The sequence below is a fragment of the Myotis yumanensis genome, unplaced genomic scaffold, assembly GCF_028538775.1.
Source record: "Myotis yumanensis isolate MYYU_CA2020_CCGP unplaced genomic scaffold, mMyoYum1.0.hap1 SCAF_17, whole genome shotgun sequence".
Lineage (NCBI taxonomy): Eukaryota > Metazoa > Chordata > Mammalia > Chiroptera > Vespertilionidae > Myotis > Myotis yumanensis.
In genome coordinates, this window is record NW_027223768.1 from 12,726,310 (window position 1) to 12,752,267 (window position 25,958).

Sequence of the window (25,958 nt, forward strand, 5' to 3'; positions counted from 1 at the left end):
TTAGCCTCAGCCTTGATGAGGATTTTCCTTGGAGAAAGGAGGGGGCTACAGGATGTTTAGGTCTCCAACTTTGAGTTTCAAGGCCATGGTGCTTAGAATTGGGACAGGGACGACAGGAAACAATTTCTCCTTGCAAAGCTCCAGTCCTAAATTGAAGCGTGGAAGAGGCCAGCGGCCCTAGGCTAGCATCTGCTGTTGGGTCAGAGCCTGAAGGAGCTCAGGCCCAAGATCACAACGCTTGGCCCTGAGGAGTGGAGGGGAAAGGCGGTGGGGGGAACCCAGGGATTGTTAGAGGACCCACAAATAGCAACACAATTTGAAGAGCTGACTAAGGAGGGAAGGCAGCCTTTTCTTCCCCAGGGGGCATTACCCTCCCCGGTCAAATGATCATGTCAGAGCATCTTTCCAGAGTAAATCTTGGAACATTTCATAGTGAAAGGTTTTCTAAATAGAGATCAAAGAGAGCAAATCCACTCAGCTATAAGCTGCAGGACTCACTGTCCCCCACACATTCTAAGCCACAGGGCTGAGAACAGGGTTGTGGCCCTCCAGTGAGTCTAGTCCTAGTACTAGATTTGCTCTCTGGCTTTAGAAAGTTCGTTTCTAAAATGTCCCGATGCCCCCTTTGGTTGATGTACCATGTCCCTGTCGGGATCCCTCTGTTCGGGGGAGGGGAGCAAAGGAGAGGTGGGAGGACAGGAGCAGTAGCTCCGGAGGCGAGCTGCTTTTCCCACGGGAGCCGGAGACGGAGCTGATGCTCCCGGTTTAGGTTTATGGGAGGCTGCGGATGGCTGCGTGTCTGGGCAGCTCTCAGCACCCAGCTTGGAGAGCCTGGCCTTCATGGCAAAGGTCCCAGGGAGCCAGGCTCAATCTCCCTCTACGGAATATCCAAGAGGCACAGAAGAGTTGGTTTACAAATGGCATAACAGGCCCATAGGGGGGCCACTGAAATCAGGAGCTGCTTCCTCACTACACTGCCTGGGCCCTGTGTCTGATCTCATTCTCCTCTGGTCCCCATCCTTCCTCCCTCTCCAATTGGAAAGGTTGCAAGATGTAAACTACCTTTCCCTCGACTACTCACTCCTCCCAGAGGCCCTCCTTAGCCTCTGTGGCAAGCCCATGCTCCTTTTGGTGGTGATACATCTAAACCAGCGGTTCTCAACCTGTGGGTCGTGACCCCTTTGGGGGTCGAATGACCCTTTCACAGGGATCGCCTAAGACCATCGGAAAACACATATATAATTACATATTGTTTTTGTAATTAATCACTATGCTTCAATTATGTTCAATTTGTAACAATGAAATTGGGGGTCACCACAACAAGAGGAACTGTATTAAAGGGAGGCATTAGGAAGGTTGAGAACCACTGATCTAAACTCTAGGAAATACACACCAGAGGCACTTTTTTTTTTTTTAAGTCCAAGGAAGCTCTCAGTGTGGATTCTAGTCTCCGAGTGTCTCCAGAACTTAACTATCTCCAACTGGGATCTCTGCTTATCCCACCAAGCCCTGAGGCCCAGGTCGAGAGCCGCCCCTTCCTGTATGACAGTCACTCCCTCCCGTCCCCCTCCAGCCTGACAAGTCTTCTTGGCACCTTAGGCCACCCCACCCTGCTTCCACCCTCTTCATAGTCTGAAAACAAGCACAGCCTAGATAGATATGCCCACGCCAAGCCTGCTACCAGAGAAAGTGAACCGGGCCTGTCAGAGACAAACCCAGGTCTGGATCAGGTTTCTAGTCCTTTCTGAAACCTGGGGTATGAATTACTTGGGAAGTAGAAAGACGAAAAAAGGCTCCAAGAAAAATTCACATTCTTTCAATTGAAGGAGAAAGGGGGCGAGAAAGGAAATGGCCAGGGATGAAGAGGGTTGCATTTCTAGTTTCTTTGGTCCAGAGACTCATGTAAATTCAGCTATGTCCCCACTGGGCCCTGCAGTCAACTACTTTCTTGGCAGAAAGAGAAAGATCATTGGACTAATCAGTGATGGCGAACCTTTTGAGCTCGGCGTGTCAGCATTTTGAAAAACCCTAACTTAACGCTGGTGCCGTGTCACATACAGAAATTTTATGATCTTTGCAACCATAGTAAAACAAAGACTTATATTTTTGATATTTATTTTATATGTTTAAATGCCATTTAACAAAGAAAAATTAACCAAAAAAATGAGTTCACGTGTCAGAGGTTCGCCATCACTGGACTAAATGAATGATGCTCAGAGATGGCCAAAAAATAAACCCTTAAATAGCAGTAGCCAGACTGCTTTTCATTTCGCAGAAGACGTGGTTACTCAGCTACCTCCAGTGCTGATTGGTAAGTCCCTATCACAGGATCTCCGCCTCTGACCAGTTCTTTTCCAATTAAAGGCACACTGGCCTAGCATCCCACAAGGCCACCGCCCCAGGCAGGGTCAAAGGTAAAGTTGACCTTATAACGAGGACTCAGGCCACGACGTGGAGCTGCTTCTCAGGGACATTTTAACTCCTCTGAATGCCACCAAGTCCTCACACCACAGGGTCTGGATGTCTGGACCACACCTCCCAGAAGTGGTCAACGAGGCGCCCGTCTTCAAGAGGCACTGAGAGTGCCTCATCCTTCTTGAAAGTGAAAAGAAATCAGGCCAGGAGCTCAGAGAGACACATGAACATAATTTATTAAACTCACCATACAAAGAAGATAGCACAGGAAAAAAGATAAGAACCGGAAAGGCCCATGGAAACCAACCAGTCTGAACCCCTGGTTTTATTTATTTATTTTAAAATGTTTTTATTGATTGTTTTAGAGAAAGAGGAAGGGAGAGGGAGAGATGATAGAAATATTGATGCTACAGAAGCACTGGGGATCGAGCCCACCACTCGGGCATATGCCCTGACCGGGAATCAAACCAGCAACCTCTTGGTGCATGGGATGACACTCAATCCACTGAACCAGGGCTACACCCTTGGTTTTACCAATGAAGAAACTGCACGAAGAAACCAGAACACCAATAAAGACAAAGCCAGAACGACACACAGAAACACCCAGGCTTAGGCTTCTGGTCTTGAACCAAATAGAACCTAAAGACTTCATCTACGTTTGTGTTTTATTTTTCTGTGCCCTATAGTGCCACTGATGCTTTTCTCCCTCTTGATGCTACAGGAGGAGCCCTAAACAAAACACTACAGTGGCAGAGTCGTTCAGAGCCAGGAGGACAACAGACCCACATGAAGCAGAGGGGTGTAGAGGGGTTCGGGGAAGAATTCAATTCCTCCCCAAGAGTCCTGATCACCCTCTTCCCTCAAATAGACATCCAGTCCTGATGTCTCAGGGCGAATATACTTGCCTTCCTGAGGCAGAGATCAGGTGTTGGGGAGGAAGGGGTAAGAAGCCGGTAGAGGAAAGAGAAAGATTTATAACAATGTCGTTCTGAGATGAAGTCCAGTGGGAACACTTTTCCCAGCGTCGAGCCAATCCAAACATCGAAAGAGAAGGCTGTAGAACTCAGTTACTGAATCAGTTGTGAGATATAAGCAAAAACACCAATAACTTAGCAAAATAAATACAATGAAAGTCTCGTTGAGATTGATAATAACCCAGTGAAAATAGATTTTAAGCTCCAAGTCAGTCAAGATGACTGAGATGTACCTTGTACCACATCTTAGGGGAATCCCTAAGAGATTTTGGGAGTCTTCGAAGCAGAGAAGTCACACGTAACTGTCTGTGGCCCTACACAATCCTTCTGCTCAAAGCTACACCCTGAGTGTACATCCCCTTCTCCCCAGAAAGACAGGCTGGCCAGTCGAAGCTGAAGGAGACCCGGGTCAGCATGAGCTGAGGGTGGAATTCGTAGAAAAACAGTTTGTTGCTAAGAACTGCGCTGTGTTTTGTGAGGAACTGGTCCCCCCGGGACACTGTCCAACATCTGTGTCTCCATCTTCCAGAGCTGAGGCAAATCTTGTCATCTCTTCACTTCTCCCGACTGGCTGAGGGCCCGGGGCAGCTGAACCCCAGTCTACAACAGAAGGGAGGCTCTGCTAAGAGAAAAGCAGTAACTACAGGGATAAGGGTGCCACCCTGGCTCCTGCCAGCAGGATCCTGTCCGCCAAGGGCTGCAGTGTCCAGAGGAGGCGCTCATCCTCTATCCACCCAGCAAACCGAGGACAGGAGCTCAGGCGTGGGCCACAGCCCCAAGCCCTGAGGGCAGCCAGGGAACGGTCAGGAAGTCAAAGTCAGTGCTAACGGCCAACAGGGGTGGCGCCAGAGTTTCTCCACAGGCGAGAGGCAGCAGCAACAGCATCCTCCTCCTCCTCAGCTCATGTTTCCACCACTCGGATGAGAGGCATGGGCTTAGGGCTGGGGGGCTTGGCTATCCTAACGCTGAAAAGAAAATGGGAGACACTGAGTCCAGTGTTGCTGCCCACCCCGCACAGAGCTGCCCTTCCACATACATTCGTCTCTGGAATCCTACACCTCAGCGCCGGCTGAGCTTCTGGGTTCCAAATGCTTTGGAACAGTCACTGTCAGTGACAACTAAGGGGAGACTGGGGGGGACTGTGGTCTGGGGGCAGGGGTGATGAAGAGAGGGGGCCGCTAAACAACTGAGAAGTGGGTATAGCTGTGATTCTTGATTTTTTTTCAAAGTCTCGGGCTTTTTTGCGCATCCTTTGAAGGGGAAAAAGGCCCTTTCCCTAGAAATATGCACATATTACACATCCGCATTTTTGCATACAATTTCAGAGGGTTCAGACATCTCCATTAGCTGTCCGCTGGCCTCCTGGGGGGTCTTAGTAGCTCTATTCTAACTTGGTCAGAAAATGGTTCTGGTGGAGAATGGGTCTGATTAGAGACTGAGAGAACACACTGGGATTTGAGAGAGCCTTGTCCTTGCCTTAGCACCACAGGCTTGTCACAGCTCTGTCCCCCTTCCCTTCACTTCCTCCCCGGGCCCCACTCCACGACGCCCACTCACCTGCCCAGATTCTCGGTCTTGGCCCAGGTCTGGGTGCTGAAGTTGGCGTGACTGACCTGCTTCTCTATCAGGTGTTCCATCCGGTCGTGCATCTCTAAATTCTGTGCCACAAGTTGTGCGGTTAGAATTCGCCTGCTTCTGGCTTGCCACTCATCACTTAACCAGCTCGTTCCGGTCCCTCCACCTCTGTGTTGGTGCTGCTGTCGCCCCCGCCCCTGCCATGGAGCCACCCCCAGGGTGACCCAATCCGGATCCCTCTCGTCCTCCAGTAATCACTCCAGCCCCCTTCCCTGAGGAGTGTTCTCTCAACAGCTCTGTGCCACACTGACCGTTTCCTGTATCTCCTCCCTGTACATTTCCTGTATATAATTTCCTGGAGTCAGTTGAGATCTCTACTTGCCCTGTTGATATGTTAATCCATAAAGTATTCTTAGGTCTTTTAAAAAATGTATTATAGAACTCTAGACTGCAAACTCTCTGAAGATCAACAACCCTGTCTCTCCCATGTCTTTTTATCTCTCCCTCCACAGAGAATTTCACCCGGTGGCTGCAAAGCAACCTTCAGGTAGTGGATGGACAGGGGAGGCTCTGGGTAAGGCGGAAGTCAGACTAGGGAGCACTCATTAGCTACTCGAGCCCATCACCGTGGCCATGGAGACTCCCCCAGAGAATGCCTCCTCCTTCAAAGCCCCGCTCTGTTGTCAGCTCTGCTGCTAAGCCCACGGGCAGAATGAAGGGCTTGCCTCCATGCTGCCAGGATGCGGGGCTTGTACCATGATGACAGAGCTCTTCAGAGTGGGGACAGGTCTTACCACTGATTCCCTGAAGGTTCTCAGAAATTGCTTACTCAGCTGAACCTGCCATTCCAGATACTCACCTCCGAGCAGCTGCTAGACAAGACCCCTGCCCCCCAGCCCCTCTCCCTCCCTGGGGCTGCCCAGCACACGCACCTCCGCTTCCAGGTAGGCCATCTTCTCCTTGAGCTCCTGGATGCTTGTGTCCTTTGACTGGATCACAGCTTTGGAATTCTGGAGCTGCAACGATGTGGGAGACACTGGAGCTCATTTCAAAACGACTCATGACACACTCCCCGAACTTCACCCCGCCGCCAGGGCAGCCAGCAGAGACCCAAGGCAGAGTCTGAGGGCCTTCAGGTGACTTACTTGGTTTTTCTATAAAAGCCTCGTTTCAGTCAATATTAAACTCTGGATTATCCCAAGTGTAGGGTAGGGGGGTGAGGGGAACACCATCCTGACATCCCCAAATAATGGATGATTCCAAAACCATTCCATTTGCCTTTGGGAAATACAATTTCTTTACTCATGTAAGAAATATGTACTGAGTGCTCACTATATGGCAGGCCCCACTGCAGACAACGGGAAACAGCAGGGAACAAAGCAGAGAAGGCCTGGCCCTCATGGAGCTGACGTGCAGCAGACATGCCCAGGCACGCAGGGCTCTTAAGTTCGCAAAACAATTCTGCAAATCGGCATATCCTGGTATGCCGCCCTCCCGCTCAGCCGGGGGAAGCAGAAAGGCCGCCATGAGGTGCAGGCTGGATACTCTGCACGCAAATAAGCGAGTTTATTGTGACTTGGGAGCAGAAACGTGTTTAATGGATTACTTACGAATCTAAGCCAAGCTCCCCAGGAGAATAAATAAATAAAAGCGTAGACTTGGCAGGCAAGTGGGGCTAGACTCAACACAGTGACTTCCAGAGGGGGCAACCCACGGCAGGGAGGGCCGGCCCTGCTTACCTGCTCTATCATTTGCCGGACCTTTCGCTGCTGGCTCTTCAGCATGTCATCCAAGTGGTGGATCTTCTCCCGCAACCCAGCCACTTCCTTCTCCAGGTTAGTGGTCCTGGGGATAGAGAGCAGGAGGCTGAGGCAAGGCGGAAAGATCTTTTGTCCACCCAGTGCCAGGAAGAGCCTTGGGCTCAGGGTTCCCATCTGGTGCGATTCCCTCTGCCCGACTCCGCAGTGGTCTGCCCTAGGAGTGGGTGGGGGAACATCGCATTGGCAGCATCACTAGAGATCCTGTAGCCCAAATGAGGAAACTGAGGCGCAGAGAGGTGAGAAGTGGTAAGTCATTCTGGAGAGTTCTAGAGGGCAAAACCAGAACCAGTGGATAGGTGTTCCAAGGAAGCCGTTCTTGTATAAACGCAGGAAGACGTTCTCAGCATTAAAGCTGCCATAAGTGGACAGCCGTGTGTGAAGTGAGGGCCTCATTCCTGGAAGGAATCAAGCAGGAGCTGGGATTATGGCACCTAACACCATCAAGCTGGTGGCAGGCATTCTGTATCCAGAGGGAGAACAGATTGGAGGATCCTTAAAGCCTTTTCATACAAGTCTGTTTCTAAGTCTCCCGATTCCTAGATACTGCTGTTTCCTTTGCACCTGCTGAGCAAACTGGGCCAAGATCCCCCACGGTCAGGCGGCTGGGAGAGCATCTCAGAGCTTAGTCTCGAAAGCATTCTGGTGCCCATTCTCTCCGGTTTTGCCGGAGGAAGCAGACAAGTGCCTGCTGTTAGAAGGACAGCAGTTACGGGGGTGGAGTACAATGCAATCGGAGTCCCCCCAACATCCCTCCTCAGCTCTCCATTTCCACCCTCTCAGTAGCCTTTCGTGGTTATCCCAATGAGAGGAAATGCCACAGCAGACTGAGGTGTCCAAGAAGGCAGGATCGTGTCTCCTAATCCTGGAATTCCTTAGAAGGCCCTTCAGGTCATGTCTGTTGAACTTAAAAAGGTCCAACTCATACAATGAAGATCAGACCCAATATGCTGATGCTGAATTTGATTTACTATTGGAGATCTTATTCATCAATTCTTGAAAGTCCAGAATGGCCCAATATTTGCTCTGTAGGTTCCCCTGGTCTGAGACCTCCGATCCCCTCCGATCAGAGGGAATGCGCAAACTCCTCTAACTTCGCGGTGGAAAGGGTCTCAGAAATCCCCTCTGTTGTATTTTTCGTCAGCACAGCTTGTGAGGAAGTTACTCGATTTTACCCTCAAATAGTTTAGTCAGTTGTTGTTCTTGGGGGAGGACACTGTGGTGTAACAACCCCCCATCCACATCCAGGAAAACAGCCTGTGGGAGCATGTGCTGCAACGGCAGGTGCTTTTCCAGCTCTTGACCTTGGCTCTCAAAACAAAACCCTTATCTTGAGGTGGTTATTCCATGGAAAATGAACTCCAAGAGATGGCAGCTTCCCACACAGTCTCTCCCTGGGCGGGGCCCACCTGAGCTGGCACACGGTGAGTCAGAGCTGGAAGATCTGACGTCAGTACCAGCCTCTTCCCCAGGTCTGGCCACCCTGGGAGCTCCAGGCTGCACGGCCCGCCCTCCCCTCCCCTCCCCGCACCCCAGCTTACGGTGATCAGGGCCCTTACTTTTCCTGTTCTGCTCGGCAGTCAGCATTCTTGCTCCGAAGTTCCTCCAGGGCTGCCTCCCCTTCCCTGGCCTTCTCCAGTAAGGCCTGGTGCTCCTGGAGGGGCCAAAGGGAAGAAAGTCTAGGATGAGGAGATGGCAACAGATTCCGAATTTGGGGTGAGATGACCACTAGGGCTGGGGCTCAGCCCCTACTGCAGCTGGGACAGTGCCAAAAAGCAGCAGGTCAAGCTGGTTTGATGGGGTGCCCTCCACTGCCAGGGAGAAGCCTTCCCGCCCTCAGCACACAGAAGCTTCCCAGCCTCGCCCAGCTGCCCGGAGGGAGCCTGGCCCTCACCCTCCAGGCCCACCTGCCAGCTGTGGCTGCCAATCCCTCAGAAACCAGGCCACGTGGCTCCTTAAGAACGGGCTTCAAAAGCCCATAAGGGCAGCTGTCCAAGAACCCAGCTACATGGAATGGGCTCAACTCCAGCTAGCAAGGGCTGAGGTCAGATGAGAGAAAGGCCTTTCCTCCTTCAACGCTAAAGGATACTCCGCAGGCTCCCACAGTTACCGTCTCCATCCCGAGCAAGCGCCTCTGCAGCTCTCTGATTTCCACCTCTTTCTGCTCTGTTCTGTCCTCTGCTCTCTGAAGGGCCACGTGACTCTGCTCGGCTTCTCTCTGGTATCGGCTGAGTGTGACCTAAGACACAGGATGGGGATGTATAAAGTGGGGGGGACAGGACGGAGAGAGACCAAACATGGATAAAAGCCTTAAAAAAGAACCTAGGAACTGGGGTGCGGTGACAGGAGAAGGGGGGCAACTCTGATGAGCACATGGTCCCTGTTCTAGGACCACTTGGGAGACTAGCAGATTAATTCCGGGGTTCATTGGCACGTCATTGGCCAAGGTCTTTAGAGTAACACATGGCGGTAAGCACCACTTTCAAAGGATAACTTCTTCAGCATCCCCACACGCCCTCCACTGCCACCCAAAGTCACCCAACACTGACTTTCCCACTAACGCAAGCACGGAGAACCCAGGGGAGCATATCTCCACGTGCGCCCTCCTGTTCCCCAGCTCTTCCTCACCCTCGCTTCAAGCCACGCTGCAGTCTACATACGAAGACCAACGGCTACTAAGCACCAGGAAGAATTTGGTTTTTTATCTAAGATGATAAAGTAATTTGGAACGAACACAAGCACAGTTTTAGAGTGAAAAGTAAAGTAGGAACTTGCTTCCTGTCCTCCCACATGCATTTTGCCAAGTCCTAGTTATCCCTCCAGTCTCAGCTTACACCCCCCTGCTTCTAGGGAGCCTCCGAGCCTGGATGAGCCGCCACAGAGGACACACGGCCCTTCCCGCTTAGAGCGCTGAGCAGACTTTGCCAGTCACTTGTGTGTGTCCCCAGGAGGCCATCAGCTTTATGATGGCAGAGACGGAGACCATTACATTCCCAGAGCTCAGCACGGTATCCACCACACAGTCACCGCTCGATCAAATCTCCAATGGAATTGATGTTCATCTAGCCCAACCCTCTCCTTTCCCAACTAAAGGTCAAAGGACTGGTTCGAGGTCACACAGCTAGAATCCTGTTACTTCATCATCCATTTCACTGCTTCCCAGTTACCCCCCGCTGACCCCCCAGTCAGTTACTAAGAGAACCTCGGTAATCTCGGGAAAGCCTAACCGGCCCTAGGGAAATAGAACACCAGAAGCCAGTTTGTCCAGCTCCTCCCAAAGTCAGGGAGGAGAAAGCAGAGCCCAGGATGATGGGCGATAGGACGTGTCCATGCTGCACACCAGCCCCGTCCAGAGCAGACTCACTGCAAATCCCTCCTGACAGTGAGCAGCCAGTAGAACGAGAAACCAGGCTTAATGGCAGGTTGTTTTCATGGTGATTGGCAACCGTGCCCTTCCTACCCCCAGGTTCAGAAAAGTAGACCACAGAGTCCAGTTCATTAGTAGAGACTGAGAATATCCGACGTTAGCTGGGAGCAGGCCAGCCCCATGGGCAGGAATGTAAAACAAGGCCTCTCATTTCTATACATAAACACTGGACCAGGTTGGTGTGTGCTCCAAGCACGGCATTAATAGGCCCGGGACTGGCCCTCCCACCCACTGTAGGATCACAAAGGAGAACCACACTCCCCTGCTACATCTGCCCCTGTAACTCCAACCAGCCCTGCCCTACAGGAACCTCTTCATCATAAGAGTGCCAACCTACCCCAGGGGGAGGACCAACGCAAGGAGTACCTGCTGTGTGCAGATGGGTGCTATGTACCATGGGGTTAAAGGGCAGCTCCTCCTAAGAAACCATGGACATGCGCTATAGCTGCCAGGGGCCTTCTAGCCTCGGGCTTTTACTCAGGGCATTGCTCAAGCTTTGAAACCCAGGGCTAACAGAGCCCTCTGTGTGTGGCCCACACCGACAAGCACTTCACAAAGCCTCTCAACACAGAAGTTCCTCTCCAAAATGCACAGCCTGGTCAGTACTGCAGCCTCAACCTCCCCTTCCTCCTGTTCTCTAAGGAAGTAGGGAACCAAACTGATACATCACCAGCCACATCATCCAAACTGTGGAGTCTGAATGCACGTGGCAAACTGCTTTACTGCACAGCTACTCTGTTCTGAGACCAAGGAATCTCGGCGCTGCCCCAAGTCCAAACTATTTAAGAGAGGAGAGCCTGCTTGTTGAACAGATCACTAAGAAAAATACGGGGTATCTTACATTTCGAAGCCCTTGAGAGTAATCAATATATTTACATATATGATCAGACGCAAGCCACACGTCAAACGTATTTCACGACCACTTTTTTACAGAAGTTGAAACTGATGCTTAGGGAGGTCAATTCCTTGCTCCAGTAACACGTCAGCTACTGTGGAGGCAGCCAGTCATTCTCAGTGCCCGTCTTCCTCATCCCAATCCCCCCGCCTCCCCAAACCCTCAGGCTCATGAAAGAGAACAGTTGGGTGGCCTTCCCCTTTCCACCAGCTCTCTGCACGTCTGGGCTGGGCGTAATTCTGTCATTACATATTTATGACAAATACCTCCCATGTGGATGAACAACAGCAGGTAACAGATGGCTAATCTCACACAGAGGAGTTAGAAAAACTGTCCAGCATTTGCCCAATGTTCCTGAGGTGATACTCAAAGAACTTTCTGGAAGGTATGGAAGACCTCACACACTTTTAATAGTGGGGGGCTTTCACTTCTATTTATAGACTTGCATTTTTAAAATCTCCTATAATAACCTAGTATAATTTTTATAACAATAATTGAGATATTCGTTCAAGATGACAAAGCTCCATAGTACAGCCAAAAGTCCCCGACTCCATGAGCACAGTTCTTTCTATGCCCACGAAGGTTTATCCACTCATCTAGTCCACACGAGGCACCCACCATACGCCGGGTATTGTGCCAGGTGCTGGGGATGCAGTGGTGAACTTGACAGCAACTGTCCTTGCCTACGTGGTGCCGGGACCCAGTAACTCTTATGCTACTTGGTGAAACAATGTCTGAATTCCCTGCTATCCCAGACCAGCACCACCGCTCAACTTCAGGAGAGCAGAGAATCAAGAGCTGACCTTTGAACTATGGGCTAGTCTTGGACAGCAAAAGCTATAAGCATTCAGGAGAGGGAAAAGCAGGCGGAAGTGCCCCAGCCTCAAGGCCCAGCCTTTCCAGGTGATGGCACCAGCCAGAAAGACATGAAGTCCACATGGAGAAAGTCGCTGGTACCTGCACCCGGCAGCCCAACCCTTGGGGCACCTTCTCCCCAAAGCCCAAATCTCACCTCAAAAGCCACACGGTCTGCCTGGTGCTGCTGCTCAGCCTCCTGCAGCTTGGCCAGCAAGTCCCGCACGGTCTTCCTCAAGCTCTCGACATCTTCATTCATATAGGTGTCCACCTATAGCCAGAGCAGGGCAGGGACGGTGAAGCCACGATGCTTGTGACTTGGTAAGAGGAAGTTCCCCCCAACACGCTTGTTTGGACCATCTTGTCCAGACCACCTTCACAAAGGGATCCTCATCGCACAGGGGTGAGTTAGTCTCAGGCAGCCAGGAGTTCTGAGTCATGCAAATGAAAACACTCTCTTCATACCCTAACGAACTCAACTAGCCTCCTATCATCCGATTATTTTAGGACAGAGTCATTTTCATACATACATGTACCAACTGACTGACAGGTATGTCTATGTGGTCCTCATGTGTGTGTCCTGCTTCCATCAGACAAGCTCTCTGAGAGCAGGGATGTTGTTTCCCTTAGGGCAACAGTTCCCCTAGGGCAGGGACTGGGCCACACCCATCACAGGGGAGAGGCCCAAGGCTCATCGTTCACTGTCCTCTGCACCTAGCACAGAGACCAGTATATAAAGGGTTACTGATGGATGGGCAGGTTTAGAGCAAAAGCACCCAATAAGCCCAGGGACCTGAATCCAATAGGAAAAGGTGTCTCACTGATTTTACTGAGTCTCCTGCAGGCACACCCAATCACGCGTTGGTGTTCGGGCTGAGCTGGCATGTAGGGTCTCGCCCCCACCTCTGCAGCACAAGTAGCAGACACCCCAGTGGCCAGCTCCCCGGGAGTCTGACAGACAAACCCCTCCCTGTCTTGCACAGTGCGGAGCAGCAACACCTTCAAACCAAAGCACAGCTGGGAGGAGGGTGGCAGGGTCCTGGTCACTGCATTACTACTTAGTCCTGTGGGCCTTCATTTCTCTATCTGTGAATCAGCCAGAAGACTCCTTACCACGCCCTGCCTTACAGGCTGCCTCAAAACAAGATAATATCTGGTAGGGCTTGGAGCTCATGAGAAGAAAGAGGCTGAACAGATAGTGTCATGTGTCATTATAACTTGTTGCCAATAGCATATTTACTAACTATGGTGATTCAGGGGGAGAGAGAAATCCGAGCTGCACCTCTGAGGTGAGTGCTGGAATCAACAATCCCAATCAAGCCTCAGTAAGTTACCCGGTCGGTTCCCCATATCTGGACCGACGCTGCTGGGCAGGTGAGAACCATTTAAATGGCTCCTGGAGCCGAATTATTATGAGTTTAGTTCAAATGGCATCCTCAGGCCCTGGAGGTTTTGGCTCAGTGTTACAGCATCGGACCAAAGGGTCACAGGTTCGATTCCCAGTCCAGGGCACATACTTGGTTGGGGCGTGTGTGTGAGGCAACCAATGAATGTGTCTCATGTTGATGTTCTCTCTCTCTCTCTCTCTCTCTCCCCTCCTCCTCTCTCCTCTCCACTCTCTAAAAAATAGAAAAAAATCAATGGAAAAAATATCCTCAGGAGAGGATTAAAAAAATAAACAAATGGTGTTCTCAGAAGACTCTTTTAACTAAGCAACGTAGATAGATCTAAACACATGGTGTTGGATACAAAGGAAAACACAGAAATAAAGCTCAAGTCCATTATAAAAATCGAAAACACATTTACTAGGCATATTTAAATCACGTTGGAATATATTAGAGTGAGTACAGCCACAGAAGGAAATACTACGCTGTTATTCAAAAGCATAAGGTAGATCTACATGTACTGTCATAAAAAGAGGGCTATATTATATGTACTCTTTAGTTTAAAAAAGAATTAAAAAGCAAATAAGGAATAATCATTTACCACAACCCTGTATTTTTAAAAAGAATATGTATGTTATATACATACATTTATACATGTATATTCATTACATGAGTATATAACAATATATACACATGCATAGATACACAGGATATTTAAATATGGTTGCCTATAATTTTTACTAGTAAACACTCTAGAACACAGGTACTCACCTTTGGCTAAACATTACAATAACCTGAAGAACTTTTAAAAGTCCTGATGGCCAGGCCACATCTCAGACCAATTAAATTACAATCTGTAAGAATGGCATACAGGCAACCTGTCCTTTGAAGCTCCCACGGTATTCCCAACAGGCAGCAAAGGCCGAGAAGCACTGTTCTAGAAGGATCCACCCATTTCAATCTGTTAACAGTGGGTACTTCCAAGGAGTGGGATTAGGGAAGGGGAATTTCTGTTTTATATGTTTGAATTTTTATAGCAAGTTAGTTCTACTCTTATATATAGTGCAGAGGGCGAGAGAAGCAAGAATTAAAGGGGCCAGGGAGGAGGATATCCTGCCTCCTGCTAAGCAGCAGTTACCACTGTTTCCTTGTCACCTACCTCAGGTGGGCTGCTATACAGCGTCGTGGGACTTTGACTAAAACCATTTGGCCTCTCTAGCACCACCTGTTCAAAAGGAAAAACAAAAAGCTGGTAGTTAAAACAGTCCCAAGCAACAACTTCAAAACATTATTCTTCTAAGATCTCAAATCTTAGATAGACAGACAGATAGATTAAGGAGATTGAGGAGGAGGGGAAGGGAGGGGAGACCAGTGCTAGGTGGGAAAATGGAAAGGAGAGGTGGAGAAAGGTATGCTACCTTGGGAGGGAATACTCTAGCCTTGTAGGAAGGATGCAGGAAACCTCAGGCTAACACCTCTCAACAGACTGGAAAATGTGCAGGTCCGTGCCTGGCAGCCCAGGGAATACAAGCAGCTGCCTGCCACGAACAACTGCCCTTGCCCCTTAGGGCTCTTGACAAGGTTTGACAAATCATAAATCAAAAGGGGAAGGAGCATTAGCTGCCATTCTTTCCAACCCCAAACCTGATCCTTCATCACAGGACTGCTGGCCAGTCTCTGAGCACTTACGTTCCTCAGTCACCTGACGGAGGCCCTCCCAGAAACAGATGTGAGCTCAGGCAGAGAAAGTCCTGCCTTCAGCCAAAACAAAACGCATTAGGAGGAATCGGCCACACGGCCAGGACACGCCCAGGCCAAAGGGGAACTCAGCTGGCACTAGCTTCTAGGTCACGATTCCCCTCAGGAGAATGAGGGCAGGGGCTGCCGAAGAAAGACCAACCCAGCCCAAACCAAGTGCAAGTGAAGGAGAGACAGCCCAGAATCTAACGGGGGGTGAGGGTGAAGTCTGCTTCCTGAGGACATTTCTACCCTCAATTTGAGAAAAGCTGAAAAGCAGGATCCCAGGAGTATCTATCCCAGGAAGGCCTCTCCGATTAGTTCAATTGAACAAACATTTACTGATGACCTTCTGCATCCCAGCCCCTGGGCCGGGTGTGGGGCGTGAGACAGAGGTAAACCCTAACCTTGAGGGGCTTCCCCTCAAGGACAGAGGTAGCGACATACACAGATGAGTAACAGACAAGGACCGAGAGTTCCAGTTTACACAACAGGAGTCACCCGAATTGAGCAAGAGCAACTTGTCCGTTTGGATTTACAGGTGACTGTCTGCTTTATCAGACTCTGTATTACAAGAAGATGGATCACAGAATCCTTAGAGGTAAGAGCTTTTGCCAACAAGTTCACAATAACTATATTGATATCAATCCAATTTTTGGCCAGTGTCTTAGGAACAGGGGCACTGATACATGGGCTGAGATGCGCCTTAACAAGGTGGGAGTGCTCGGAGAAGCCAGCATCACCTACATTCCCGCCTTTCCTGGCAGTGCCGTTAGACTCGGCACCCACGGGACTGCCTATGTGGCATAACCCCGCCTCCTCGGTGGGGACCCAACCATGGACCACTTCCTATTACCTGTATCTCCTGTCGATGGTGAGACTCTCCTGGATCTCTGTCGAGCTTGCTGCTTATATCCTCCCGGAGCTTCTGCAGACAGTTCCTGGCCTGGGAGGGGAGGACAAGGCCTTGGGCTAGAGAAAGAGGGCACCCAACTCACCCCGCTTTGCGCCCATCCCCATCTGTACCCCTAGGAGTCAGGCCCTGTGCTAAGCACTGGCTGGGGGAAGGAGAGTCTAGTCAAGTGGGGCTACAGCCCAGTGCCTCTTACACATACAACAAAATTAGCAAACCCCCTGCCCGGGAGCTAACATTCTGGTTGGGGAGACACACAACACAAAAGCCAAACACATGATATGGAGACAGGGTGAGGGTTAGGGAAAGCAGAGCTGGCAATTTTAGGTAGAATGTCGGGGCGCGGGGGGGGGGGGGGGGGGAGGGAGGGGGGGGGGGAAGGCACATGGTATTCATTAAGTATTTGTTGATTAATAGAAGGGTCAGAAGTGATATTTAACATATGACTGGACATCATGGCACTTTTTAAAAAAAATATATTTTTACTGATTTCAGAAAGGAAGGGGGAGAAATAAACATCAATGATCAGAGAGAATCATTGATTGGCTGCCTCTTGCTCACCCCACATTGGGGATCAAGCCCACCACCTGGGCATGTGCCTTGACCGGGAATCGAACTGTGACCTCCTGGTTCATAGGTCGATGCTCAACCACTGAGCCACGCCAGCCAGGCCGTGGCACTTTATAGAGATAGGAAGAGAGCAGAAGGGAGAAAATCAGGACCCACAGAGGAGGCCAAAAGTGTGAGATTTAGAGAAATGACCACGGTCATCTCCCCGGAGAGAAGGGGTGCCCACCTCCTGGATATACTGGACCTCACTCTTCAGCTGGTTAATATTCTTCTCATGGATCATCTTGTCTCCAGACCTCCCCTTCAAGTACACCTGAAATGGAGAAAACCACACTACTTGGTTAAGGAACCTGTTACATCAGTTCCACAGGCAGCCTCAGGCACTGCTGGTGGGAGGGTAAATTGTTACACCTTGCTGGGTGGCAATTTGGTGATTCAGATCAGAAGACTTACAACTATATTTACTCTTCCGCCTATCAAATCTACTTCTGGAAATGTAGCCTAATGAAGTAAATTTACCTAAACTGGCATAAACACTCAAATATAAATTCATGGAAAGAGGGATGTAAAAGGAATTTACATATTTTTCTCTACATAACATGCTTGAATATTTTACAATTGAGAAAATGTTTCTTTATTACTTGTGTTATATAAGACACACAATTTAATAACATGTTCGGCAAAATATTGTCTATGGCTGCAAAAATATAAACAAACAAATGTCTAACAATGGGAAATTAGATAATTAAATTATGGTTTCTTAACAGAATACTATGCAGACATTAGAATACCAGATATTTACATTTATGGACAAAGAAGATGGTATAAACTACAATTAAATTGGCGGGGGTGGGGGGGCAAGCAAATTGTAAAATAAAGTATATAATACAATTCTGTTTTGTTGTTGTTTTAATCCTCACCAAAGGATATTTTTCCATTGACTTTTATAGAGAGGGTGGAAGAGAGAGGGAAAGACAGAGAGAAATATATCGATTGGTTGCCTCCTGCATACGCCCTGACCAGGGCTGGGGCCGGGGAGGAGCCTGCAACCGAGGTATGTGCCCTTGACCAGAATCGAATCTGGGATCCTTCAGTCAGCAGGCTGACACTCTATCCAATGAGCCAAACTGGCTAGAGCCAATTCTATGTTTTGAAAAAACAACAACAACATATGTATATAAAAATGTCTGGGAGGATATACAATAAAGTGTTTGTTAACAAGGATTACATTGATAGAATTATAAGGTAGTTTTACTTTCTTTAAGGGCCATGCAATAACTTTAACATATTGACATGTGTCACAACATGGCTAAACTTTAAGGCCACCTGTTGTATTATTCCATGAAATGTCTAGAAGAGGCAAACCCATCAAGACAGAAAGTAGATTAGTGATTGCCAGGAGCTGGAAGGAGTGATCTGGTATTAATAGTCATGTTGGTTGCTCAGCTCTGTGAATATATTAAAAACCACTGAACACTTTAAGTTGATTGATGATATGTGAACTGTATCTCAAAAAGCTGTTTTATAAAAAGGAATCAAAGTCCTGGCCAGAGTGGCTCAGTTGGAGCATCATCCTGTACACGGAAAGATGGCGGGTTCCATTCCTGGTCAGGGCACATACCCCGGTTGCAGGCTAGATTCCCAGTTGGGGCATGTTTGGGAGGCAACCAATCAATGTTTCTCTCTCACATCAATGCTTCTCTCTCTCTCTCTCTCTCTCTCTCTCTCAAATCAATTTTTAAAAACTTTTTTTAAATAAATAAAAAGAAATCACAAAAATTGTTTTAATTTTTAAAACTAAGTTCCATAAACACACCTCCCACTTGTTTCCATAACCTCGACATCTAAACACAGTCAGTGGACAGACACCAAAGAAGGTCATCCCATCCACCCCATGTCTGGGGCCAGGCTGCATCAAAGTCACTACAGACTGAATGGTCTCCTGGTGTTAATTAAGGTTTTTCCAGGAGATGATCAGAAACTAGCGTCACAGGTCCGGCTCCTCTTAGTCAAACCAGAAGTTCCCTTTGGCAAAGTCAGCCACTGCTGCCTCTCACATGCAGTGGGAGAAAGAACGGAGGGTGAACTAGCTTACCTTAATGATCTCCTCATGTCCATCGTTGGACTCCACCAGTTCTGAGGCCAGAGAATGACTGGGTGAGTGGCCAGACACCATGGCATAGGTCTTCCTGCCCGCCTGAGAGAGAGAGAGAGAGAGAGAGAGAGAGAGAGAGAGAAGTGGCTCAGACACCATATGGGAAGCCCAGAACTTCTGCACCTGGACCAATGCAGACAACCTGCTCCTCCAAAGACTTGAAGAGTTAGTCTGACTTTCCCCTCCAAACATTCATCTCAGAACCTCTACCAGAAGCCACACAGCAGCAAGAACACCAGGCGGAGAAAATTAGTAGAAATTGCAGGTTAGTTTCCATTTTAGAGGGGTCTCCCCATCCTCCAAAGCAGCGCCGCGCTGAGGTCAGCTGGGTGTGCCGGAAAGGAAATGCTCCCAGGCAGCAGCAGCGGTGGCTCCAGGCAGCACTGGAATGAGGGGTGAGCGGCAAGGGAGGAGGCCTCACCCCACCAGAGACCTCCATACCTTCTGGGCTATGTGTTCAAGTTCATCTCTTGTCAGTTCACTCTGGAGAGTCAGTCTGAGAATGTCCACGCTGCCCTAATAATGACAATCACAGCAACAATAGCCTTTATCTTCGGTCTACGAGGGCCCAGGTGCACTTTTGCCAGCCCTGTGGGGTGGGCCTTATTATCGCCATTTCACAGGCAAGAAAAGCTGGGGTCTGGAGAGGAGACACCAGCTTGCCCAAGGTCAGGCCACTTCAGTGTGGCAGGCTGCCTCCGGGACTTCTGACAGTACTCTACCCCGCACCAGAGACCACACAGCACGCTGCTCCACACAGCACGCTGCTCCACGCAGCTCCAGAGGGGCCACGTTGGTCCTCAGATTACAAGAAGCACATGGCATGCACTCCCTTTTCCCCTGAAGAGGGCATCCCTGGATCGGTCATCCCCAATCCAGATTTTCTGCACCTGACAGCCAACCAAGAAGTTATTGATATATTTTACAAGACCAGGATATCTCTCCTGAACCAAACTATAGGAAGGTATCTGAATCCAAACTCCATTTTCTATGAGCCACACAGAAATTATCCAAATGAAAGAAGGCAAGACAATGGGTATTTATCTAGAGATCAGCCTCATTTCAATGGAAGAAGCAGATTCCTTCCTGTACATCGAATATACCATGGCTGTGAAAGACGTTAAGATTGGGGAAAACTGGGTAAAAAACATACAAGAATTCCCTGTACTATCTTTGTAATTTTTCTGTAAATATAAAATGATTCCAAATTAAAAGTATTTTTAAAAAGAGAGAAAGGGATGGGGGAGGGAAGGAGAGAAAGAGGGAGAGAGTGCCCAACAGAAAAATGGGCAAAACAATTTAATAAACACATCACATAGGAGGATATCCAAATGGTCAATAAACATGAAAAAAGGATTCACCCTCATTAGTCATCATCATCAAAGAACCAGATAATAGTACAAATTACCCATAAGAATGAAAACAGAAAAACCCAAATGGTGGGGGATTTGGAATAACTGAAACTCTCATACGCTGGCAGTGGGATTGCTCATTGTCACGATCACTTTGGAAAATCTACCAAAGATGAACATAGGCATGCCCTATAACATGGCAATTCCACACCTAGTTATCCTCCCAGCAGAAATGTTCCCCATAAAAACATATACTAGTATCTTCATAACAGCATTTTAATAGCCCAAAACTAGAAATTACCCTAATAGTCATCAAGAGTAGAATAGATGATTTTGACATAGCCATACAATGGAACATTGTACAAGAAAAAGAATGAAATACTGTACATGCAACATGGATAAACCTCACAGTAATGTTAACCAAAAGAATCCAGACACCACCAAAGTATACTATGTGATTTCAATAAAAAGTATAAAAACAAGCAAAATTAATATATGCTTTAGAAGTCAGGATAATAGTTACCTTCAGGGTGGAGAGTAGTTAATGCCTATAAAGGGACAAGAGGGAACACTTCTGTAGTTGCTGGTAATGACTTGTTTCTTATCTGGGTGCTGGTTAGAGGAGTGTGTCCAGTTTGTGAAAATTGCTTGACTGTACATTTATGACATATGCACTTTCATGGATGGATGTTATTGTTAAATAGAACGCTTAAAAAACAAGCAAACAAAAATGAAATACTCCTTATGGTGGCATTAAAGTCACCTCATGATGGGGCCTATCACTGTCTATACCAGGGGTGGGCAAACTTTTTGACTCGAGGGCCACAATGGGTTCTTAAACTGGACCGGAGGGCCGGAACAAAAGCATGGATGGAGTGTTTGTGTGAACTAATATAAATTCAAAGTAAACATCATTACATAAAAGGGTACGGTCTTTTTTTTTTTTTAGTTTTATTCATTTCAAACGGGCCGGATCCGGCCCACGGGCCGTAGTTTGCCCACGGCTGGATACCTTACACTCTAACTTTCCCAAACTTCCCTAATCCAGTTGTAGAAAGGTGTCCAATCCAAAGCTCTCCTTCTCTTGGTCAGTCTTCTAATGCAGCACACGCTCCCACCTCCCCAGAGGTGCAGGCATTGTTTTCTCCTCCTGGGTCACCCTCCCTTCTCTCGCCTCCTTGAAACATTCCCACTCAGCCTCCATAGCTTAGCCTGGTATCCTTTCTCTGAAGGTCCTACCCCAGCACTCCTCTGTCAGGGCCTGCTCCCTGCACACTGCACATCCCACGCTGTTCACACTGACCCACCTCGTTCCTTCGTTAACTACATATCCAATCATCTCCCCCAATAAAATCCTAAGCTCCTTGACAACAAGGAGAGCTTATTTTTAGCACAATGCCTGGCTAGAGTCTACTTGAAAAATGTGTTCCAGGTGAGAAAGTCAGAGTGCTCAGCTCAGAGAAGTGGTATAAAATACTGGGGAAAGCAGGCACTAAGAGGAGGGGGAGTAAAGGGGAAAAATGAGCAAGGGCTAAGAAAGGCAACTCCGAGAAGAAATAGAAGTGACTAATGGATATGTATAAGATGCTCCACCTTACTAGTAATCAAGAAACTGCAAGTCAAAACACCAGTGCTACCAACTTACAGATTTAGGAAGTATCAAAGTAAGGCATGTAGAAGTATGCTCACAGCAGCATTGCTGGCAATGGCAGAACACTGGAAGCAACCCAGATGGTCCACTGATAAGCAAATGCATGAATCAACTCTGGTGTATTAGTACAATGAAATTCAGCTGTGGAAATAAATGAACTACAGCTACCTCCGTCGACATGAATGAATTTCAAAATTAATTTTAAGTGAAAAAGTGAGCTATAGAGTATAAATGAGCAACAAAAATGTATTTGTGCAGCACTCCTATCCTATATAATAAAAGGGTAATATGCTAATTAGACTGGACGTCCTTCCAGATGAAGCCAGGACTACGAGTGCTGAGACAGAGGCTGCTGAGGCAGAGGCTGCAGCGGCAGCCGAGCCCCTTGCAGGAATTTCGTGCATCCGGCCTCTAGTAATTCAATATATAAAAAAAGAGAGGAGGGACAGTTCCAAACCTGGAGTCAGAGGTGAGGTCTGAGTCCAACTGACAGCTATTCACCCTTTAGCAAATCACTTTCTTTCTCTGGGCCTCAGTTTCCTATCTGCAAAATGGGAATGATAATACCTACCCTGCCTTTAGGCAGGTCGGGACATGTGCAGACACAGTGTGAAAGTGCTTTGCAAACCATAAATCACAGCCTTACTTTCCCAAGGAGCTCTGGAAAGACTGCAAGGGAGGGGGGGAGGGAGGGGTAGGTGAGAGCGAGGCAAACCGTCTAAACGGAACCAGGGAATAAATCTAGGGTTCTCTCTGGCACCTCATCCTCCAAAATCAGAGAACGCAGTCAGCAAGGTCACAGACCTCACCGCACAACCCCAACCCAGAGTCCAGGGGGGAAACCCGGGCCCTCTGTGCTTGGTGCCCCTGGTTGTTTTCTGGAGCTAGAGTGACCTCAGGGCTTTTAGTGCGCTCTGCTCCGGGGACTTTAGGAATGCCCCCAAGTGTCCAGCAGGGTGGTCCCCACTGGGGATTCTCTGAAGGGCAGGATACAAAGTGGAGCATTCTTCTCCTGGGGAAAAAGGAACAGAGCTAATCACAAGGTAAGCAGCCTCTAACCTCATAAACAGTCTTGGGGAGAGGCCCAGCCAGCACCTTCAAATTACAGGCGGCCTCTCACTCTGTTCAAACACATCTCCAGCTGTGACTCACTCCTCAGAGCGGGGAGGGAGGGAGGGGGTAAACACATAGCTGAGGGGTTAGAGATCCAGACGCTGGGCGATAAACAGGGAGGCCCCAGAGGTTCTCACATCTCAGGCTCATGTGAACAGGGAAAGATCTATGGGAAAAATCTAGGTTTCCCCCAACCCCACTCCCCAGGCTTCTAGGGGGGCCATGCGGACTGAGGGGTGGGTGAGGGTCAAGGGTCTTTCTAAGAGGAAATAAGGGAAGTGCAGACTGCCCCTGAGCTGGAAATCAGCGTCCTTAATTCACCTTCACCCTGTAACCCGCTACTCCACTGCGTTGTCCCTCAATCATCCCTTCTCCCACCCAAATGTATGTGTTCTCTCAAATTACTGCAGTAACAGCCACCTCAGTTGTCCTGCTCTGAGAAATGGGAATAGCTAGCCTCTTGAAACACTGGCTCCCAAGAGGCCAGGGTGAGGAACGCCCCATTAAAATCAAAGAAGAGGGCCAGATAGCGAGTTGGGGGCCTATCCCCTCTCTGCTGAGACTCCCAACCCACTCAGCCCGCAGGTGTCAGGTGTCCTTGGTCCTGCCTTTTGCAGAGCCCTCTGGGCAAGACATGGCCCTTTATTGAGTCTGACACAAAGAATCATTCCCACTTCTCCCCACAGATCAGCCAACAAAGCAGGTGTTTGCTTTCTGTCTGGCTACCTGCCTAGTACCATGGGCTGGAAAACCTCTATTCAGAGGCCTAACGGGGTGCCTGGGAGGTGGAATGAGAAAAAGGGACTTAGGATGGGGCAGCCCATCTCATCGCCTGGAGCCCTGGCACGGGAAAAGCTGGGGCCTAGCAGGGAGAGGGCACACATAGAGGAGGGTGGGCTCCCAGGCTCTCAGCTCTGAAGGACACACCCTTTTGCTGAGCCGGTCTCTCGCCAGGAAACCTGCCTACGTGCCCAGCCAATGTAGGTGAAGGGGAGGTCCCTCAGTGCCCCCTCCCCTCAAAGGGCTGGCACCAGTGACCCTGCCCGCTTTAGTCTCTGACTACCTTGTTTGTGATTTTTTCCCCTTTTGTGACCCCCATTTCCTTTTTCTTCCTTCATCTCCCCATTCCAATCCTACCCTGTATTCTCCTCTTCCTGTCCCTGCTGTGGCCATGCTTAAATCTGGGCCACGAGCCTCCCTGGCACATACCCATTTCTCCAACTAAACCTCCCCACCCCAGGAAACAAAGGTATTTCACAAGACTCTGTATAACCCAAAGAGGCATATACCAGAATTACCAGCAGCAGGGAAGCTCGTCCCACCTGCTCTGAGCACACGTGCCTGGAACCGAAACCATCTGGGCGCACACACACCCACCCTGGAGAAATATGGGCCAACATTGGTGCCAAATGCGTGGTGGTTGAGTAAGCCTCCTCTTCCAGATCCTCTGGCAGAGGATTCCCCAAATTCCTGGTTGACCTGGACACCTCAGCTGTAATGCTCCTGAAAGTTAAGACTCTGGCAATGAGTGAAGGAGATGAAATGGTGTGAGGAGGAATTTATGGCTTGAGCTTGGGGCAGGTGTCATCATGAGTGGAAGGAAGAGCCAGTCACCAAACTTGAAAGGTGCCTCTGCCCAAGAGTTTCTTCCCCACCCAGATGTCACACAGCCAGGGCTTCCATCATTTTAGAACTCATTCATTCATTTGGAGTAAGCATCAATGACTCCCAATGAATCCTACTTTAAAATGCAAATATTCTGACCCAGCAATTCCACTCCTAGGTATTTCTTTCCAAGAGAAATGAAAACAAAGGTCAACACAAAAATGGGTCAACAAATGTTTATGGCAGTATATATACAGGCAGTCCTTAGGTTACGTGGGACTCGACGTACATCGTTTCGTGGTTATGTTGCCATCTCTCATTTACAGTATTTATTTTTTAAAAAGTTCCATCATTTCGACGTATGTACATGTGTGCTTTGTTTTTTATTATTTATTTACCACAAGTAAAGGTGAGGAATTATCTTTCTTTTAAATTTCTTTTACTGTTTCACTTCATTACTGCTGTGTATGTGCTCCATGTGAGTGACGTAGGTGCTTATGTAGGTGGGTTCCGACTTACAACAAAAATCACGTTAAGTCACGCTGTAGGAACAGATCTCCGACATAACCTGAGGACCTACTGTGTGTGTGCACGTATATATATATTTTAGAGGCCCAGTGCACAAAATTTGTGCACGGGTAGAGTCCCTACGCCTGGCTGGCTATCAGGGCCTATCAGGGCCTTCTGACTGCCAGCCGGGGCCTCTCTTCCCTGGCTGCCGGCCAGGGCCTACCTTCATTCTGCGCCGCCCCCTGGTGGTCAGCCTACATCATAGCGAGCGATCGGTCTCCAGTCAAACTCCCGCGAGGACAATTTACATATTAGGCTTTCTTATTTTTTTTTTCCTTAAAATATATATATTTTATTGATTTTTTTTTACAGAGAGGAAGGGAGAGGGATAGAGAGTTAGAAACATCAATGAGAGAGAAACATCGATCAGTTGCCTCCTGCACACCTCCTACTGGGGATGTGCCCGCAGCCAAGGTACATGCCCTTGACTGGAATTGAACCTGGGACCCTTCAGTCCACAGGCCAACGTTCTATCCACTGAGCCAAACCGGTTAGGGTAGGCTTTTTTATATATATAGATTTTTTTTTTAAAGAGTGGAGCTCAACCAGCCAGTGTTGCTTAGTGGTTGAACACTGACCCATGAAGCAAGAGGTCACAGCTCCATTTCCAGTCAGGGCACATGCCGGGTTACAGGCTTGATCCCCAGTAGGGGGCATGAAGCCAATCAAAGTTCCTCTCTCATCATTGTTTCTACCTCTCTATCCCCCTCCCTTCCCCTCTCTCTAAAACAATCAATAAAAACATTTTTAAAAAAAGAAAAGAATGGGGCTCAGGAAAGACTTGGTATTAGACAAATTCAGCTTTCTGAGGTCCTAAAGGAATGACACCTATTCCAGGGTAAAGACAAAGGTGCAGCAGATGAAAAAAATTCCAAATTCACCAGGGCATCAAGAGAACCTCTCTGACCAAGACTAATCAAGATACAAAATGAGAGAGGATGAAAAACGT

At 48.6% G+C, this 25,958-nt stretch overlaps 1 protein-coding gene across 4 annotated transcripts in view; it reads right to left on the bottom strand.

The window, feature by feature from the left end:
* TUFT1 (tuftelin 1) overlaps nt 1-25,958 on the bottom strand; it is a 41,947-nt gene that overhangs the window by 11,141 nt on the left and 4,848 nt on the right. For 2 of the 4 annotated variants that reach the window (XR_011468751.1, XR_011468750.1), the window contains exons 2-12: nt 19,160-19,234; nt 18,659-18,760; nt 16,790-16,876; nt 15,937-16,026; nt 14,503-14,568; nt 12,116-12,229; nt 8,892-9,020; nt 8,341-8,435; nt 6,704-6,809; nt 5,897-5,980; nt 4,947-5,047 (exon numbers count right to left, since the gene is read on the bottom strand). Coding sequence is in view for 2 of the 4 variants with exons in the window: in XM_070397531.1 (XP_070253632.1) it covers nt 4,291-4,354; nt 4,947-5,047; nt 5,897-5,980; nt 6,704-6,809; nt 8,341-8,435; nt 8,892-9,020; nt 12,116-12,229; nt 14,503-14,568; nt 15,937-16,026; nt 16,790-16,876; nt 18,659-18,760; nt 19,160-19,234 (1,113 nt within the window). In the remaining 2 variants the exon portion in view is untranslated. Of the gene's footprint in view, nt 1-2,633; nt 4,355-4,946; nt 5,048-5,896; nt 5,981-6,703; nt 6,810-8,340; nt 8,436-8,891; nt 9,021-12,115; nt 12,230-14,502; nt 14,569-15,936; nt 16,027-16,789; nt 16,877-18,658; nt 18,761-19,159; nt 19,235-25,958 lie in introns of those variants that run through there. The other 2 variants (XM_070397531.1, XM_070397532.1) reach the window with 2 other exon arrangements.